Genomic DNA, 19109 nt, shown 5'->3' with positions numbered 1-19109 from the left:
TTGGATAGCATAGGAATCTTTGCTTTCATGACAGTTAAAAGCAAACAAAAATACAGTCATGAGATAGAAAGAATTTTTTTAAATTATGTAAACTGCACAAATAAATCAAACGTGTGATTTTAAAAAAATGATAAATCAATTTTGCAAATAAAGGAATAATTCATAAAGATTATTAAAAATCATAGAGTGGTTTGTCTTGGAAGGGGCCTTGGAGATTCTTTAGTTCCAAATCCCCTGCCATGAACAGAGACACCTTCCACTAGACCAGGTTGCTCAAGGCCCCTCCAACCTGACCTTGAACCCTTCCAGGGAGGGGGCAGCCACAGCTTCTCTGGGTAACCTGTGCCAGGGCCTCACCGCCCTCACAGTGAAGAATTTCTTCCTTATATCTCATCTAAATCTACCCTCTTTCAGTTTAAAACCATTACCCCTCATCCTATCACTACACCTCCTGACAAAGAGTCCCTCCCCATCTTTCCTGTAGCCCCCTTTAAGTACCAGAAGGCCACTATAAGGTCTCCCCAGAGCCTTCTCTTCTCCAGGCTGAACAACCCCAACTCTCTCAGCCTGTCCTCATAAGGGAGGTGCTGTAGTCCCCTGACCATCTTCATGGCCTCCTCTGGACCCACTCAAGGAGGTCCATGTCATTCTTATACTGGGGGCCCCACAGCTGTACACAGTACTTCAGGTGGGGTCTCAGGAGAGCAGAGCAGAGGGGGAGAATCACCTCCCTTGACCTGCTGGTCACACTTCTCTTGTTGCAGCCCCGGATACAGTTGGCTTTCTGTGCTGCAAGTGCACATTTCTGGCTCATAGTTTTCCATCCACTAACACCCCCAAGTCCTTCTCCACAGGGCTGTTCTCAATCCACTCATCGTCCAGTCTGTATTTGTGCTTGGGATTGCCTTGACCCATGTGTAGGACTTTACCCTTGGCCTTGTTGAACTTCATGATGTTTGCACAGGCCTACCTTCCAAGCCTGTCCAGGTCCCTCTGGATGGCATCCCTGACCTCCAGCAGGTTGACCACACCACACAGCTTGATGTCGTTGGCAGACTTGCTGAGGGTGCACTCAATCCCACTGTTCGTGTTGCCAACAAAGTTATTAATCAGCACTGGTCCCAATATTGACCCCTGAGGTATGCCACTCGTCACTGCTCTTGCCTTGGACATTGAGTTGTTTACCGCAGCTCTTTGAGTGTAACCATCCAGCCAATTCCTTATCCACTGAGTGGTCCATCCGTCAAATCCATGCCTCTCTAATTTAGAGACAAGGATGTTCTGTGAGACAGTGTCAAATGCTTTGCACAAGTCCAGGTAGATGACATCAGTTGCTCTTCCCTTATCCACCAGTGCTGTAACCCTATTGTAGAAGGCCACCAAATTTGTCAGACATGATTTGCGTTTAGTGAAGCCATGTTGGCTGTCACCAATCACCTCCTATTTTCCATGTGCATTAGCATAGTTTCCAGGAGGATCTGCTCCATGATCTTGCTGGTCACAGAGCTGAGACTGACTGGCCTGTATTTCCGTGGGTCTTCTTTTTTTTCCCTTTTTAAAAATGGGGCTTTTCTAGTCAGCAGGAACTTCACTGGACTGCTACAACTTCTCAGAAATGATGGATAGTGGCTTAGCTACTTCATCAGTCAGTTCCCTCAGGACCCACAGATGTATCTCATCAGGTCCCATGGACATGTGCACCTTCAGCTTCCTTAGATGGTCTTGAACCTGATATTCTCCTACAGTGGGTAGTTCTTCATTCTCCTAGTCCCCACTTTTGCCTTCTGCATATTGGGTAGTGTGTCTGGAGCACTTGACATAGAAGACTTGAGGCAAAAAACCTGTATTCAAGGACAAATTGCTTCCATTCCCTTTCCATCTCTTTTGCTCTTAAATGTAATTGTATTTCTCACATACCCTGTCAGAAGTTTAATATTTTGACTGCACACACATTTTAATCAGCACTGCTTTGTTAGTCATAGATCATGGCTCCCTGGCCCGAGGTGGAAAAGCCTGAAACCAATAACTATATTGGAGACCCTTCCAAACAAAACCAGAACATGACTGGGAAAGAAGGAGAAAATCACAAAGGTAATATGTGCTCACCTGTGAGTTACAGAGATAGATAAGTTTTGGGGCTCCTTGGAGAAGATGGAAAGTAATTAAACTATTTTTTAATGTTCTATTTTATCAGGCAACGTGACTGCACTTGGAAATAAAGGGGAAATTCAACCTGCATTTTCCACAATAGCCTTGATAGATGAGACAAGGCCAGAAGAAGAAGAAGACCCATGGGCTCTGCCGGAACTGCAGGACACTGGGGTCAAGTGGTCAGGTAGCCATTTCTCAGTAAATAAGCTACATGCATTTATTTTTTTCATCACTTCTGCTCTCTTTGTTTTGGTTATTTTTCTGAAATTGTATTTGCTGTAGAACTGAATTTAAGATTTGAGGGGTTTTCAGATGTAGGCTTTACACTCCGTCTCATCTTCCCCAACAGTGAATGGGGATATTATATTTAGTCAGTTAAGCAGAATCTGGAAATCATGCTGCTTACTCTCCTTAAACCACAAGGAGATACATGGAAAACAATCAAAAATTAATATGGTTTTATATCCAGGCTCCTATTGGTCTTTCTTTACTCAGTAGGATGACTGTGTAAAATCAAGGGTTAATCTCAGATTTCATAACACTTTTGTTATATACCAAATACTTTTACATGGTAAAACTATGTAAACAAATCACCTGTTTCTGCAGTTAAAATTTGATTAAGAATAACATTCTTTCAGGTTTAATCACACACTGGAGTCATAAGACTGTCTTTGACTATAGTATCTGCTTGTGTGCTAGACTGTTCTAGAGAGAATACCAGATACATAGAACAAGTCTTTTATGCATAATGTATTTGTTTTGCAGAACTGGATAGAAAAGGAAAAATCATTCGTGTACTCTACGGGATAGGGAAGTTTATTATGCTACTTGGATTACTCTACATGTTCGTGTGTTCTCTGGATGTACTGAGCTCTGCTTTTCAGCTGGTAGGAGGTATGAAAATGACTAAAATATCAAGAATAAACTATGAATGAGGCAGTAAATTGCATCTGAGTGACTAAATTACAAGTATCACTCTTCAAGAACATTCTCTATAGATTTATGTGTTGAGATACAGTTTCAGAAGGAAGTAGCTCTGATTGAAGACTGGCCTTCATTTGTTGGAAAGAGTCATTGTTTCTCAAATTCCAAAGAGCTGTTGATGTAGGGATTATTGGCCCCAATTTCTTAGTAGGTTCCTGTTACTTTAGTGACAGTTTACATGAATACATCTGTTCATAAATCTGTCCCATGTGAAAGACATTTCAACAAAGTGAAATATGAAAATTGCACTCTTGATCAAAGCATCCAACACTGAAATGTCCCCCAAATCCTTCAAGGACAAAAAACAAGGACAAAAAGTGTTTTTTACATTTACCTACCTTCAAGGGTTGAATTCTGCCGATGGATTCAGAAGCAGTTATCAGAGAAATAAATGAGCTTCTGTGGAGATGCTTTTGATTTTTGGCAATACAGAAAGCTACAGGAATAGAATTACTCAGGATTATTAGAATAGTTTTCCTTGATGCAGTAGCCAAAAATATTAAAGCAGTAGTAATATTTAAATCTATGCATGTGTGGGTTTTTGTCCTATAGTCATTCCTCTGATGGCTGTGGTTTTATATGATTCTCTGCAGAGTTCAGTAGAGCTTGTTCAGTCACTAAAATGAGAGAATATAAAGTATTGTCTGATAACTGAGAAGCTGAGAGTTCAGGACCTGAATTTGGATCCCTGGGCTACGTCATCTTGTATGTTTTTTGACTGGCAAGCATGGCTGTATGTGTATCACTTAAATGGTTGAATATTCTTTAATTAAATGTTCTGATAATTCCAGTGGACTTTACCTTGCACTTCCCTCACTCCAAGAATATGATTTTTGTAGGTAAAGCAGCAGGGGACATTTTTAAAGATGATTCAGTGCTGTCTAATCCTGTTGCGGGACTGGTGATTGGAGTTCTGGTAACCGTTATGGTCCAGAGCTCCAGCACTTCTTCATCCATTGTGGTCAGCATGGTATCCTCCACACGTAAGTCTGCTTACAGTATCTTCCTAGAGATCACTCATAAATCTTGGTCTAGGGTGCAAATATTCCCACCTGTGTACAAGTTTTAGAAGCTTTGGGTATAAGAGTACAGACTGCAGGAAAAGATTTTCACAGCTGTTGCCCTGATATAAAATGAAATTTTTACTAATAGTAGTAGTAGTTGTACTAATAGTAAGTTCACAACTGGACTTCATTGGAAGCCTTGATATTAAATGCATAAATTTTGGAAATATCTGCATACTTTTCTTATGTTAGCCAGTTACTGAGCTTTATTTGTTTCTGTGACAAACTTCTTCAGTAAGAAAATGCCTGGGAAAGAAAAGACTTTATCTTAATCTGGCCCTCTAACATGTGGTGAAAAGGGATAGCCTTGGGCTGCAGTTTCAGTGGGGATCATGGGACTATGGGGCAACCATGTTGGAGGGGACTTGATTAAAGCAAACGAGCCTGGATAGGAGCACCTAATCCCAGTGACATCAAGGGAAGTCATAGTGCCAGTGACTTTAATAGATGTTAATTTGCATTGGAGCAAAGAGCTTGCTGATGACCTGTTTTTTTCATTCAATGCTTCCTTTTCTGCTTTCTAGTGCTGACTGTTCAAGCAGCTATTCCTATCATAATGGGGGCAAACATTGGCACCTCAGTTACAAACACAATTGTGGCACTCATGCAAGCTGGGGACAGGAATGAATTTAGAAGGTACTGTACTTAAACACTAGATCTGAAACGTTGCTTTTCTTCCTTCTTTGTAGGTTTTCTTCTATGTACCCTATCACTACTACAGCCATTTAACTTTTCTATTGACCAAAATTTGAATGTCTAGTTAGGAAAGTCACAAGTATGGCCATGGCCAAAGTATAATGCTGACTAGTTATATGGCTTCATATATTTGAAGAAATCATATTGGATTCCTTTAAAAGTTTTGTATTTTTATAAGAATTCACCATTTTTAACTGGATCTTGCACAAGGATAAATTTTCAACCATTCTCACTATACCATCCACCTTTGATTATCTCTTAGTTATGGGACGACTGTACAAGAAGTTGTTACAGTATTTTGGTCTACTCTCCTTAAAAGAGACTTTGATGTTGAAGGTTTTTTAAGTCTACAGTAAGCAAGAGCTGGTAGCTCTAAGGAAATGAAGTGTTATGGATGTCAAATACATACGGTGACAACTTTTAGACTGCCACTTTACATTATCACCGAGAGAGCTCATAGCTTATTGGAGATGGGCAGTAAACTTGGGAGGGTTATGAGACTTTGGTATCATGTCATTTATGACAGACCAGATGTATGAAATAAGCTTAGCCAAAGCCTCTGAGGGAAGAGCTGTGGCTCCTTAGGCTATGGAGGAGAAGTTGGAAGGAAGGTCTACATCAACGGTTTGTAAGAACATGTGAGAGGGCTGCAAAGAGCTGTCTTCCCCCACGAGTCAGGGAGAATAGGTCCCAGAGGCAACTCCTGGCTGAGGATTAAAAACGTACCAGAAATGGGTGAGAGGCAAAACAAATGTAGGCTGTACAGCCACTTTTTTCTTCAGACAAGTAGTCTTGGCAACCTTGTATTAAGGATCACTTTTGCCTTTTCTAGTTTGTCTTTTTTCACTCACCTGACTGGCTTTTTCACATCACCAATGGTGTGGAGACAATTTAGCACTCTATAACAAAGTAGCCATCTCCTGTAACCCCAGAAATTAAATTATTTCCATCTTGAAATTGGTTTCATCCCCACTTCTATGATTTCAAAAGTAATTGATGTTATCCATGTCATTTAATTAAAAGCAGGTCTGGTTTTCAATTTCTTCTTGCAGGGCCTTTGCTGGGGCAACAATCCATGATTTCTTTAACTGGCTCGCTGTGTTTGCGCTGTTGCCCATTGAAGTAATTTCTGGCTACCTTTACCGTCTCACCAGTGTTATAGTTGATTCCTTTCATCTTGAAAGTGGTGATGATGCCCCTGAGCTACTAAAAGTTATTACAGACCCCTTTACAAAGCTCATCATTGAGGTAAGCTCTTTCTCTCTTCAAGGAAGCCGATTACTTGGTTCAGCCACAGCTAATCAAAATGCTCTGAATATGCAGAGGGGGCTCTCACTGTCCTCAGGATAAATCTCATTAGCAGATAGATTCTTCTTTTTATTCACATTTCATAAAACCCTATCTCTATCTGTCATGTTTCTATTTCCCCCACATTTTACCTTAATAATTATAGACCTAGCTAGGAGAACTGGGAAGGCAGGTGAGGACAAATACAGCCACATGGGATGGATGGGATGGCAGCCTGTTGCCAAGACACTGGTAAATAGTACTAGCTGAGACACTCTAACACATCCAGAAGATGTGCATAGAACCTGAAGAGATGACACTGAAATTATGGGAAACTCGCACATATCTAGAGGGACAGATGGAGGCCAAGGGGGAATGTGCAGAGCTCCTGAAATGACAGTAAATTAATTTAGACATCTGTGTCAGTGTAGTTGTTTAAAAAGAAAGGGTGAGATGAGGTGGTGGGTGGTTTGGGGAGAATGAGACAGAGTGTGTGTGCACATAGAGTTGTAGCTCTTAATATAGAGTAGTATATACCCCCTCCTAACCATTGGGCAGCAGCTCCAGCATTAAATATAGCCATGCAGGCTTTACGTGGTTGATCTTCTGAAAGGAGTTATTTGAGTAGAGCTGAACGGAAGTGTGGTGCAAGTTGGAATAATGCTTTTTTTTTTTTTTCCTTCTTTATATTTTTTATGTTTTTAAAGCTTGATAAATCAGTAATAAATGCAATTGCTACAAATGATGAAGCAGCAAAAAACAAAAGCCTGGTAAAGATTTGGTGTGAAACTGAAACCAATGTGGTGAGTATCATGCTAAATTAATTGTCAGGTTCCTCAGGAAATGTATTACTGATCTGTAGCTGACACTCCTTACCATAGGATTAAAAAATTAGATTTTTAAATGAGGTGATATTTTTTTCAGCAGAATAATTAGAACAATTTAATGTAGTTTTTGCTCTACTTAAACCAAGGATATCATGCCAGTGGTGAGCTTGACCTGGTTGCTTTCAGTACCATGCAGGCCCTTGCTTATCAGAAGTGGTGGTCTGGAGCCAAGACTTTTATGCCCTTCACATCCAAATGCTTTTAAACTCTGATACTTCTATCGACTCCCTAAAAGTGAAAAAAATCTACAATAGAGGCCAAAGAAAGTATCTTTATGCCCACCATTTATCTATTGATTTAAACCAGCTTTAGCATTACATATGTTAGGATGATCTGGTGGCAGCTGACTATTTGCAGCTTTCATGGAAAACTGCCCTCAGAAAAATCCTCTGTGGGGCTATGTCCCATTGTTCTTCACCCAAGCAACACTGCAGCTTGAAGGAATCTGTTGCCCAGATCGACACCAATTAGTATTTTGGTAAATTGTGAGGCTGAGTGTTTGGTTTGTGTTGTTCAGCTAACTAACAATTAGAGCATTAAATATCCCTTGGATCTCTATTTATTCCACTTGTTGGTATGTATAGAAAAATAATTCCTGAAGTCCTGAGGCAGAAGATACCTAAGGATACACAATGGAGGTTAAAATTAAGTGTATGGGTTTCTAGAGGAGCCCAGCTCCTATTGAATGACAGTCTGGATGGCCAGTGAAATGCTAGCTAGGGAGATAGTGCCAGGAGCAGAGCTGTGCTAATGTGAAACTCTGCTCAGGTTACACTACTTCGGAGCTGGGTATTTAATCTCAGGGGAGGTATGATGTTTTCAGGCCCTCGGCCCGCACTTGGCTACCTCTTCATCTCACTGTCCGGGCAGGCACAGCCTAAGTCTCAGTGAGGTGTGAGACCCTGAGTTCTACAGTCCCCTCACTCTTAGAAGACAAGCAACTACATAGAAAGTGTAGGCTGAGGGTTACATTTCCATATATGATTTTTTTTTCCTGTGTTTGTCTATATTTTGGCTGTGTAACTACTGCCCAAGCATATAGTCAAACTACAAAAACACATGAAACTCCTACAAGCTTGCCTTGAACTTTGTAAGGAAAGAGGAAGATCATTTAAATTATTTACATTCCTAGTGTGTTAAACTAATTTTTGGCAAAAATGATTAGGCAGGTTTATGGCAAGGATAAATGCATGAAGACCCCATATGTTTAAAGAAAATCATAAGGATAAATATTTTGATCACATGCAGCTGCTTTTAAAATCAGATGTCTGAAAAAATTTCAGGAAGGTGAGAAACAACATTTTATTGTGTTTGTAAAGGCTGACTTGTTGGGGAGGCTGGAGACCAGATGCTCCCTGAAGATGTGGGGGCACTGGATATACCCCCGGCTTTGCCCATCTGAATTAGCTGGAGGGGGAATGAGAATGCAGGTGTCTACAGGCAGTGTCTAGCAAGAAAATATTATTTCTTTTTCTCCATTTCTGCAAAAGAAAATCTCTCAAGCATATCTTAAAGCTACCCCCTGTTCAGCAGTGTGGTTCAGAGTCCATTTGGCTGTTAGCTGCTCTTGTGGCGAAGTAAAGTTCAGTCAGCAAACTCTTCCTCAATCTGCATAAGGATTTATGAACCTAGTGTCAGAATGCAATACTTCTGGGCTAGGAGCTCTTACAAGGAGGGTTTTATTGTGGTATAAATAAGTATTCACATTCAGCTCAGTAGTACTAATGCGAATCAGAGTGCTAGTAATTAGCTCTTAGATAGCATGTGAGCTTTAAAATGGAAAATAGTAGCATCACTTCTATTTCTACAGAGAGGAAAACTGAAGCACAGAAAGTCACTGTGATCAGCCTGGGCTCATCCAGCAACAGAGGCTGCACTAGCATTACAGTATTCTGAATCACAGTCCTGTGCAGTACTCACCAGACCATTAACTGCAGTTAAGGTGACAGTAAAGAGGACTTTATTTAGCCCAAGGAAGCTGTGGCTCTGGCTGGAAAAGGAACACCACTGTCCCCCAGCTGGATCTAGACATGAACCTCATTCCACAAACTCTGACATCAGTAGTTAAGGTTCTTAGCTACTGATGACTTGATGATACGTTTACTACAAAGTAGAAGTCTTGGGGGATATTTTAATATTTAAATGTTATATTGATTGACTTTAGTAACAGCGCAACCATTTATTTTAAGAATACAGGAGATTTTGACTTGTCATTAATGTGGTGCCAATTTATACTAGAGCTTACAAATCTGCCTTTAGCTGATGAATGCTTGGTTGTAATAAAACCCTAGAACTTTGCATGAGCTTTTAATGAAGGGTTGTAGGTGACTGAACTATTTGCTTTGTCTGGTAATCTTTAGACACTGCAGAATGTCACAATTCCACCTTCAGAAAATTGCACATCTCCTGACATTTGTTGGACTGAAGGAAATGTGACATGGACCCTCAAGAATATAACTGAAACAGAATATATCAGTAAATGTGAGTAGTAGAACTATTTCTCCTTCAGTAACATATTTAAAAATGTATATAGCTTTCTAACGGTGTTAACAGACCACTTCAGAGGTATATTGAGAGGCACTCGACTGCGTATGGACACAAGGTACTACTGCACGTGCAGTGAGAGAAGCCCACGCTCTGTTATAGCTACACAGCTGGAGTTACCAGCATCATCATGGTATCTGGCTGCAGATGGATCTCTTTCCATGCTCCCTGATATCAGTAATTGAGGTCTCCAGTAAGTATCATGTCACCCTCGCTGTTCAGGTGACTTGGAGCTATAGTTACTTTGCTGTAACGGTTGCTTGGATATCTTCATCCCTATGCATGCCCTTCAGGAATTTCAGCAGCCCTTCTCAGGCACACAGCCACCTCTGAGGAGATCCATCCAGCTCAGAGCACACTAACATTTCCTCACGCTGTTGTATTCCTTTCCCTTGCTCTTGGTCACCCAGCTCCTGCTTGCCCTGCAGGGCTTCCCGCTGTGTATTTTATAAGCACATCCATACAAGAGCCCCTCCTGCCCCCGCTTCAGACATGGTTTCTATGGAGCAAGGGAGGTGGTGTTCTCATTCTTTGCATCACCCTTTCAGACTGTGTGTGCTTTGGTTCCATTTTTTAAGGGGCATGTACGAAAACTAAAGCTGGGCTTAGCATCAGGCCAGTTGATTTTCCTTTTATTTTTCAGGCCGGCATCTCTTCACAGACTCAGACCTGCCTGATCTTGGCATCGGTCTCATCCTTCTGGCTTTGTCCCTGCTTGTTCTGTGCTCCTGTTTGGTGATGATTGTTAAGCTATTAAACTCTGTGCTTAAAGGACAAGTGGCAAGCGTTATCAAGAAGACAATCAACACTGGTAATTATCTGCTTTTCCTGAAGATTGTTTTCAGGAATGACAAGGACACTGAACACATATGTTGATATCTCCTATTCTGGGATATGTTATTGAATAGTTTAATGAAAACAGTATTAAACTAAAATCAATTCCCCCCCAGCATTTTTTCTTCCAAACATGTTATTTTCTTTCTTTTAAAAATCTATTAGTGAACAGCTTGCTTGAGAATTGCAGCAGATTAACAGCAACAGAGAGCAAAGTCCAGGCTCTGTTTCTTGATGTATAATCATTAGCTGTTAGAAACGTAATGTTCACATCCTCAAAAGATAGCGCTGAAGTGCTGAGATCGTGACTGCTTGCTCTGGCACAGAGCCTGTGTGTTTCTTCTAAAGTAAGGTGAAAAATAGTTAGTAGTGATTAATGATCTAATTCCCTTTGCTTATCCTTTTCCACTGTTTAACCCTCTCTTCAGTAGGATAAGTCAGCCCTGAATAGTGGTACTTTCTGTCTTTCCCTGCATTCTCCAGGTGTTTTTTCAGCCTAGATCCATTGAGTGCAAACACTGTTTTTTTTTTTTTTCACATGGCTTCTTTTTCTTGATCCTCCCTTGAATGGAGATGTTAGGACCTGTAGCAGAGAAAAGCAGTCCTGGCAAGTCTCTGGTTGTGGTTGAAGAGATGGTTCACAGAAATGGGGAAGGCAACAAAGTGGTCCCCATGCTGTCTTCCCTTCTCTTGGGCAAAGAACACTGCTGGAATCAAAAACAAGGGGTAGAAAGTAATCAGCTGCCAGCTACTGTTCATTTGTGATCTACTCTGTGTTCCTCTCTGTCTTCCTGCTTAATTCAATCCTCAATTCTTGGCTCACTCATAAATCTGCAGACTACAGGGGATTATTGTGCCTAGTTTCTCCAGTCAGTGTGATTAGCTTTTGTTTACAAATGCTAACAAGTGAATTTTTAGTAAGTGATCTGCTTGACAGTAGTTAGAATGGCCAACACAATTTTCTCAGGACAGTCTTCAGAGCTTTCTGAAGATCTGATTCATGCAGCAGGTGCCTTGCCGAAACCAAGGCACTCAAGGCACCTAGGTTTTGTGTTGGCCTCTAGAAACATTTCTGGTACCTAATTGTATTACAACATAAATTCTACTCTGGGTCAGGACAAATGTCTACCTAGTCTAGTATCTATCTCAAAGTATATCCAGTGGTGGAAGGCTGGAGAGGGAGTACAGTGAACAGGGTAAATTAGAGTAGTAGAACCGACTCTGGCCCAAACCCATCATTTAAGAGACAATATGCAAACAATGTATCTACATTTGAAATGCTTGATAGACTTTTCACTGCTGTGTTACTGTTACATAGAGCATTCTGTTATACTAAACACAATGTTCTCCCTCTACTTTTTCAGATTTCCCATTTCCTTTTACTTGGCTAGCTGGATACCTGGCTATGCTCGCAGGGGCTGGTATGACCTTCGTTGTCCAAAGTAGTTCTGTTTTCACATCTGCTATTACACCCCTTGTTGGTAAGTTGTCAATACTGTATTCTCTATCCCCATGTTTTATCTTCTCCATCATTCTGAAACCACTCAATCCTGTTTCTTTTCTCCTAGGCATTGGCGTTATAAGCATTGAGCGCTCTTATCCCCTTACCTTAGGAGCTAACATTGGCACAACCACAACAGCTATACTTGCAGCTTTAGCAAGTCCAGGGAGTACATTAAAATATTCATTACAGGTCAGTGTAAACCAATGATTCCTTGACTTCATTTAGAAGTTGCAACTTTTCTGAAGAAGAACCCGACAAAATTGGCTCTGATGCAAATATGCCATGGATGTCATGCCTGATTTTATGTGTGCTATTCAACTGATAGAGCAAAAAGCTTGTATTAAACAATCCCAGAATGTCAATATATAGTAAAATCTTACTTTCATAAATCGGGCTTGATCTGACTGAATTAATTCAGAACTGAAACAGGGTGGTCCACTTGACCCCTGAGCGTGGGATCTCTGTAGCTTGAAATTCAGTGCCAGCATCTCTGACAACCCTCGTAGGTAGTCCCCTATGAGGGTTACTAATTTCTGTAGGTTCCCTCCTCAGGACCTTAACTCTGTTCATGCAGTATACAGGGACGCCGGTAACATAGGTGAAGGCTGTACAACCCTTAAGATGACAAGCTGTCTACCTACCTGAGGTTGCAGTTAGCATCATGGCATCTATTTTCTTATTGTAAATCTAATCTGAGTGGGTTTTATTGAATTCTTTATTTCCTCAGACTATCTGAAAAATAGGCAGCCTGGCTTTGGGCTCCCATTTACCACTCAGTAAAGAGCATTCCAGGCAGCAGATAATATTTGAATGAACTCTCTACATCAAAGAGTGAAAAGATAATGAAGTTTCCTTTGTGAATAAGATGAATGTTTTTTACTAGCCACAATAAATCAAGAAAATTACAGAAGTCATTTTATTGTCCTCAGGCATGATAGAGCAGATGTAATCATGAGAAGATACTATCTTGACCAAGCTCAGATTTCATGATAACTTGATGTTTTTATAATGTACTTTAAAAATAAACCACTGTACTTTTGTATTTACTTTTGTCTGATAACTGTTATAGAATGAAAATAAGATAAGGTGAGCAGGTCATGTACTGTTTTGTTCAGTATATGGTTATTTTGTTTAAGCGACTTCTGAAAGCTTTAGCAAGTAGGTGTCTCCTCATGCTTATTTTGTAAAAAAAAAAAATATGAAGTATGTGAATTAAATGATTATAGAAGTCTCAGACACAGCCATATTCCAGCAATATCCTCAGTGCCCTATAAAATTTTAGCTAATTTTTGTAAAATCCAGGTTTGTGTCACTAACAATTTCTCTATAGCCTGTATGCAATATCTAATTTACACTTCCCTTCTTTTCATTGAAAACTTACAGCTGCAGAACACAATAACGAACAGTTCTCATGTAGTTTTCATGCCTTACTAACAACAAGACTATTTCCTGATAGCTGCTCGGTTTGTCAACTTTATTTCTGATGGACTCAATTACTTGCAGTTTAAAGCAGCACTTTAAGACTTCTCCATCTGTGGGGAGATATGCCATCCCCTCTAGGCTTGCCTTGTGTCCAAATTCTGTCCTCTGTTTGTAGGCTGGGATCTTTACAATGTGTGAGGTATTACTAAGTCCTAGCTTTGTGCTAGGAAAAGCCCTGCAGTGAAATAGCACAAATTACGAGAAAAAACAGTGGGGAGCAAGGGAAGAGAAACCATGGAGTCTTAGTGCCACTGGAAGTTTTCATGTGTGTAGGAGTATTTAAAGACATTTTGGCTAATGAACTTCTCAAATGTTTGTGCTTTCAGATTGCCCTGTGCCACTTTTTCTTCAATGTCTCTGGGATTATTCTGTTTTACCCACTACCTTATACCCGGCTGCCAATCCGCATGTCCAAGACCTTGGGAAACATATCAGCCAAGTACAGATGGTTTTCTATATTTTATCTTCTCCTCTGCTTCTTTCTTTTGCCTTTGTTTGTATTTGGTCTGTCACTGGCAGGCTGGCCAGTCCTTTTGGGTGTTTGCCTTCCCATATTTGCTCTTTTTATGGCTGTGGTTATAATTAATATTATGCAGAAGAGGCGACCACATTCACTGCCTGAGAAGCTCCAAAACTGGGATTTCCTACCTGTCTGGATGCACTCCCTAGAGCCCTGGGACAATATACTTATGTCTTCACTCGCCTTTTGTGGGAAACACTGCTGTGGATTCTGCAAGTGCTGCAAAGTCAATGCAGAACAGGAGGGTGCCAAAGACAACCAACCAAAAACTATGGAGGTTTATGAAAACACCGTTGCGATGGCTGATGAAGAAAGAGGTGGAAGAAGGGCACCAGCTGCAGCTTGTGTTGAAAAAACAGGCACAAACAACACAGCCTTATAGTAGCAGATAAACCCATATTAGCAGAGATACAGTATATCATGTCAGGCTCTTGAAAACCACCTTGGACAATGCACTGAGGACAGAGTGAACATTTTCTTAGGTTCCTGCAGCCAGTGATATATCACTCATCAAGGAATGGAGTCAAACAAGCTTGACAGAGTCCCTAGAAATCTATGATCAGTTGAAAAGCTAATGACAGATTTGCTTACAGAGGATCTACTATGCGGTATCTTCATCCAATGCTATCAGTAGCAAACAAAAGAAATCCTGATATAGGCACATGAAGAGAGGGATGAAAGGAGTGGTGATCAATTCAAACTTAATTAAAAAACAAACAAACAAACAATGCACTTGTAGAACAGCTTTCCTGACCTACTAGCTTATTCAGCAAAGTTACTTTATAATACCTAAAAAGCTCTGGAAATGAGAAAAAAAAAAGAAAAAAAAGAAAAAAAAAAAAAAGAGAACCAAAAAAAAGAGAGCATCCTAATGTTTTTATTGGCCTGTTTGCAGTGGTCAAAATGAAAAACAGTAATTTTCCCAGTATGGACAAAATTTATTCCATGTGTGTGAAAGAAAATGAAATGCTGGGAAATCCTTCAGAAGCTCTGGGAGTCCTACTCTGGCATAAGGGTGTGCATAAACCCATTTTGAGCCCTCTCTGTCTCCTTTAACACTGGGGACAGGAGTTATAATCTTTTATTATCTCAAGCTAAAGGCCATAAAAATAATTGCTGATCCCTCTGCCTGCTGAAGGTTAAGCACTGAGTTTGGAGAGAGTGGGTGGTTACCAAAGGGCCTGGTGGACTCAGGATGTGGTTGTGTGGCCATTCCTCTCTCCTGATGGCCCGCTCCAAGCCTGTTCACCATGTAACCCTGCAATCAGAGGAATGGTGCGTGAGGGAGGAGAAGCGGCCAGTGTAGGGGAGGAGACAGCCACCAAGCCTGGGCTGATGCCAGGAGATCTGTGTGCAACTGTGGCTCCATTTGGCTGAGCCACAAAATGACTTTTCAGAGTAGTGGTGGAGACTGGCTTTAGAGCCACAAAAGAGGGAACCTGGAGAGCAGATTATGGCAAGCACGGGACACACGGTAACATTTACTGGAAAGAAAGGAGTGTTCACTCTGCACCATCACTTTGTGCTCTGAACCACTCTCCTTGGAAATGATGTGAATTTTACTGGCAATTGTATGTAGCGATTAAAATCCCAAATAAAATCCATAATAGTGTAGTCACTACCGTGTGCAGTCAATCCATAAGTAGTGTAGCATTTGGTGGGAAGTTACTTGTGCTCAAATCTTACCGTTACGGATGTTTTAGTAAATGCTTGTGAGGCTGTTCCGAGTCACGGTCTGACAAAAGGTATAATTTCAATGTCAGAAAAAGAGCATTTCAAAAATGCACTGAGTACCTCTGCTGGCCTTCAATAGCTTAGATATCAGCAAGTATGGGATAATATCTGAAGTCCAACCACTAATGTTAAAAAAAAAATCAGGTGGCTGAGTGTAGGCCAAGTGTCATTTAAAGCCAGTTTACGTGGATGAGTTGTTGATTAAATTTGAAATGGAAAGGCTGAGAAGACCCTTAGTTTAACAGCCACTCAGTGCTGCTAGAACACATTGAATTCCAAATAGTTGTTTTTTTTTTTTTTTTTCTTCAGAGCTCTGGAATTCAGTTGGTTGAATTCGGCTATCAGGTAAATATGTATATTTTAGTTTTAATTTACTTTTTTAAACTGACATTTAAACTGGCAAACAGTGTTGCCGAAAATGTGTTCGCAAATTGTATTCATACTGAGATTCCAACTGTTTCTGTAATTGTGAGCCAGTGACAAAATGCTTAGAATCAGAGTGAATTTTCAAAAGCATTTAGTTTTGGTATAGTTCTGCTCTTTTGGGGTTAGTAGCAGAGAGCAGAGTTATGCCAAACTATTCTTTTAAAAATGATTTTCCTTGTCCTTCATATAGCTGAAACAGAATTTTGTCAGCATCTCATTTTTATAGTGGAATTTTGATATCTTCAGTAATTCTTCTTCATTTTAGTCTCGCAATTATGGATGCTTTCAGAATCTGTTTCTTTAAATCCCAGCATGCAATTCCCATGCTCTGTTTTTTTGGGAAAAAGATGAGAAAAATATCCAGAATTCTTTCCAAGTTACCTCAAGTTTCCATTGACCACCGATTGAAACAAGAAACATTAATCTACTTTTACTCATTTCTTAAACAATATGCACCTTATTTTGCATCTTAAAGTAAAACCATCAAGCACAGTGATAATAACTGTGGGAAAGCAGGTGTTACAAAAGAATCAGGGTAATAATTAATAGTCAGACATATCAGTACTTTATGGTTCCTCATTGTAACATTTCCCCTCCAATCTATGCCATTCTTCTCCTCTCTCCTTGCTCCAGGCCATATTGTGCCATTGTTTTAGGCAGATTCTGGCAAAGAGTTCTGTTTAACACTTGACAGCACAACATGTCCTGGCATATTTTCCCCCCTACTCTTACCAAAAGATATTTACACTTTATTTATAATTATTTGAGTGTACAGAATTTTTCGTAAGTTATACAGAAAAAAGCTCGTGATTGTGTTATATATTACATATTTGAAAACTATACAATGTTTATCTATGAAAATGTAAAAAGGAACTACTGTATATTTTGTAATATAACTTTTCAAATTGTTTGTAACTGTGTATACTACATATTATGGAGTCTGTTCACTCCATCAATAAGTTACATAAAGATTGTTAGCAATGCAGAGACAGATTTCTTAAAGTAAAGATGAAAAACACCCACATACTTTCATAATATGGTTTAATGCACAAGGATATTGAACTCTACTTTTCTAAAATATTTGAATTTTCTGTAATGAGGAATTTTGGAAATACAAGGTTTCTAAAATACTTTTTTAAACTCTTAAACACTGTATCTTTTAACTGTTTTGAGGACAGTATATGGCTTTATACTTTGTCATGAATATTCATCTTGTCTGTCCTCATGCATTGAATGTAAAAATAAAGAGAAGTTTTAAAAAAATAAGATATTTTAATGATATCTGTTTACATATATATCATAGAAACTTGCAGAAAAATAAGTGTGCAGAGAAGTTCTAGTCTGAGCTAATGCAATGCAAAAGAAGTAAGGTTAACATCAAGCACTGAAGAAAACCATTAGAGTCCTGTGTGTCCAACATTTTCGTAAGAATGACAGATTTTCACATAGAGAAAAATAAAAAGAATTGCTCAGCGCAATTGTGTGGGTCAAGGTATCTTCTGACAGGGTTCTGCAGATTGTTCTCAGTGAAGGTAAGCATGGGGGAGCAAAGCCGGGGCTGTTGTCACAACAGGCTGCATGGTGAATTATAACAAATGATCTGTGTCACTGTGCTAGGCCCAGCTTCTCCCTTCTGCATGAAAGATGGCAAGCAGAGTGTTTGTAAAATGCTCCTTATAACCTGAGAGATGTCTGGCTTATAATTGCTCAAAAATATCCACCTTACTTTTTTTTTTTTTTTACCCACACATGACCTAGGCAGCTTAAAATTAAACAGACATAGAGAAATAAAAAATACTCCTTAAATAGCTTAAAGATTGTTAAAAAAGGTCATTAGACTTCCTAACTATGTTCTCAACAGTAGCTGAGGAACCAGACCCAAAAGCAATTGTCATTCCCAACTACATCATATTTTAGTGAAATGAAGATAGCAGAAGTATTTCTTATAACACAAATATTTATGCACTACAATGTAAACTGCCTTATTCTAAAAATGCAGTAAGCAGTAAGCACCCTAGGCCCATGATTTAAAGCTTACAGATTCTTACACCCATGCAGAAATACTGTGATTCTACGTGCCATCACCTTCCATCAGGAATCAGAACACATCCAGGATACACGCACAGGTTGTGCCATATGTCTCTCCATTTCCAAACTCTTTGCAGAGCTGCCCAGGGCAAAGTTCAGCAACGCCAATAGTTGTTTAACAGCAGGCTTGTCATGAAGTGCTGCACTGATCAGAAGCCTTCAAAATGTTCAAATAATGCTTCAGCCAACAGCTTAGTTACTCCTGCGACTGGTGTCAGTCCTCTTTCTCTCTGTCTGTGACTTAACCATGTTGTCCACAGCTCCTTCTGGTGCTCCTGTGCTTTTTTTATCCTTTGCTGAAATTTCACATTCACTTCCCCCAGTTTCTAATTCATGATAACACTGCATTTAACTGTACCAGTCCTACCACTGTGAAAGGTTCTCATTAGTTAGAAATGCAGGTTAAATGCTTCATCACTTCTTTCTTCAGCTTACCATGTAGTGGTGGGCATCCAGTCATGTCCCCAAGAGAGCTGCTGGTTATGCCTTTGAGAAAGGACGTTGTCTGATTTACAGCAAAACATTTGGGGGCGCAAACGGGTGTGGTACCATTTGCAGTAGCTTAACCAACACAAAATAGCAAAGGATCTGATCCGGTCAGTTAGAAATAAACAGTGAATAGTACTGAGCAAAAATCCACTAGTTCAAGAGCTGCGTAAGGGAGGATATGCTTTATACACGTAGCAGGGAATGCCAGGCCACACTTCAACTGCAGAATTTCAATAGGCTGTGCTTCCATGCAAGCACTTTATCTGCATTTGGATGTTTTTTTTTTTTTCTCTAGCTAGTAGCCAATCCTGGTGTTGCCACATGCCAAAGGCATGTGTAAACCCACTCATGATATTTTTACAGTGAATACTCTGTAGATCTTAGACCCTTTATTACAATTCTACTACAAAGGAAACGAT

The 19109-nt window shown here is 39.9% G+C and overlaps 1 protein-coding gene across 2 annotated transcripts in view; it reads left to right on the top strand.

The window, feature by feature from the left end:
* Nucleotides 1-17379, top strand: part of SLC34A2 (solute carrier family 34 member 2) — a 32051-nt gene extending 14672 nt beyond the window's left edge. For both annotated transcript variants that reach the window (XM_009974626.2, XM_032984542.1), the window contains 12 exons: nucleotides 1977-2091; nucleotides 2195-2335; nucleotides 2917-3045; nucleotides 3975-4118; nucleotides 4724-4835; nucleotides 5948-6143; nucleotides 6890-6985; nucleotides 9430-9550; nucleotides 10257-10424; nucleotides 11812-11928; nucleotides 12016-12140; nucleotides 13760-17379. In XM_009974626.2, coding sequence (XP_009972928.2) covers nucleotides 1986-2091; nucleotides 2195-2335; nucleotides 2917-3045; nucleotides 3975-4118; nucleotides 4724-4835; nucleotides 5948-6143; nucleotides 6890-6985; nucleotides 9430-9550; nucleotides 10257-10424; nucleotides 11812-11928; nucleotides 12016-12140; nucleotides 13760-14335 — 2031 coding nt within the window. In that variant the 5' untranslated portion in view covers nucleotides 1977-1985 and the 3' untranslated portion in view covers nucleotides 14336-17379. The remainder of the gene's footprint in view (nucleotides 1-1976; nucleotides 2092-2194; nucleotides 2336-2916; nucleotides 3046-3974; nucleotides 4119-4723; nucleotides 4836-5947; nucleotides 6144-6889; nucleotides 6986-9429; nucleotides 9551-10256; nucleotides 10425-11811; nucleotides 11929-12015; nucleotides 12141-13759) is intronic.
* The last annotated feature ends 1730 nt before the right edge of the window (nucleotides 17380-19109 follow it).

This window comes from Tyto alba, unplaced genomic scaffold (genome assembly GCF_018691265.1).
Source record: "Tyto alba isolate M040663 unplaced genomic scaffold, T.alba_DEE_v4.0 Super-Scaffold_6, whole genome shotgun sequence".
Classification (NCBI taxonomy): Eukaryota; Metazoa; Chordata; class Aves; order Strigiformes; family Tytonidae; genus Tyto; species Tyto alba.
Note: the sequence above shows the minus strand (reverse complement) of the source record. Positions and strands in the feature narration are given on the sequence as shown.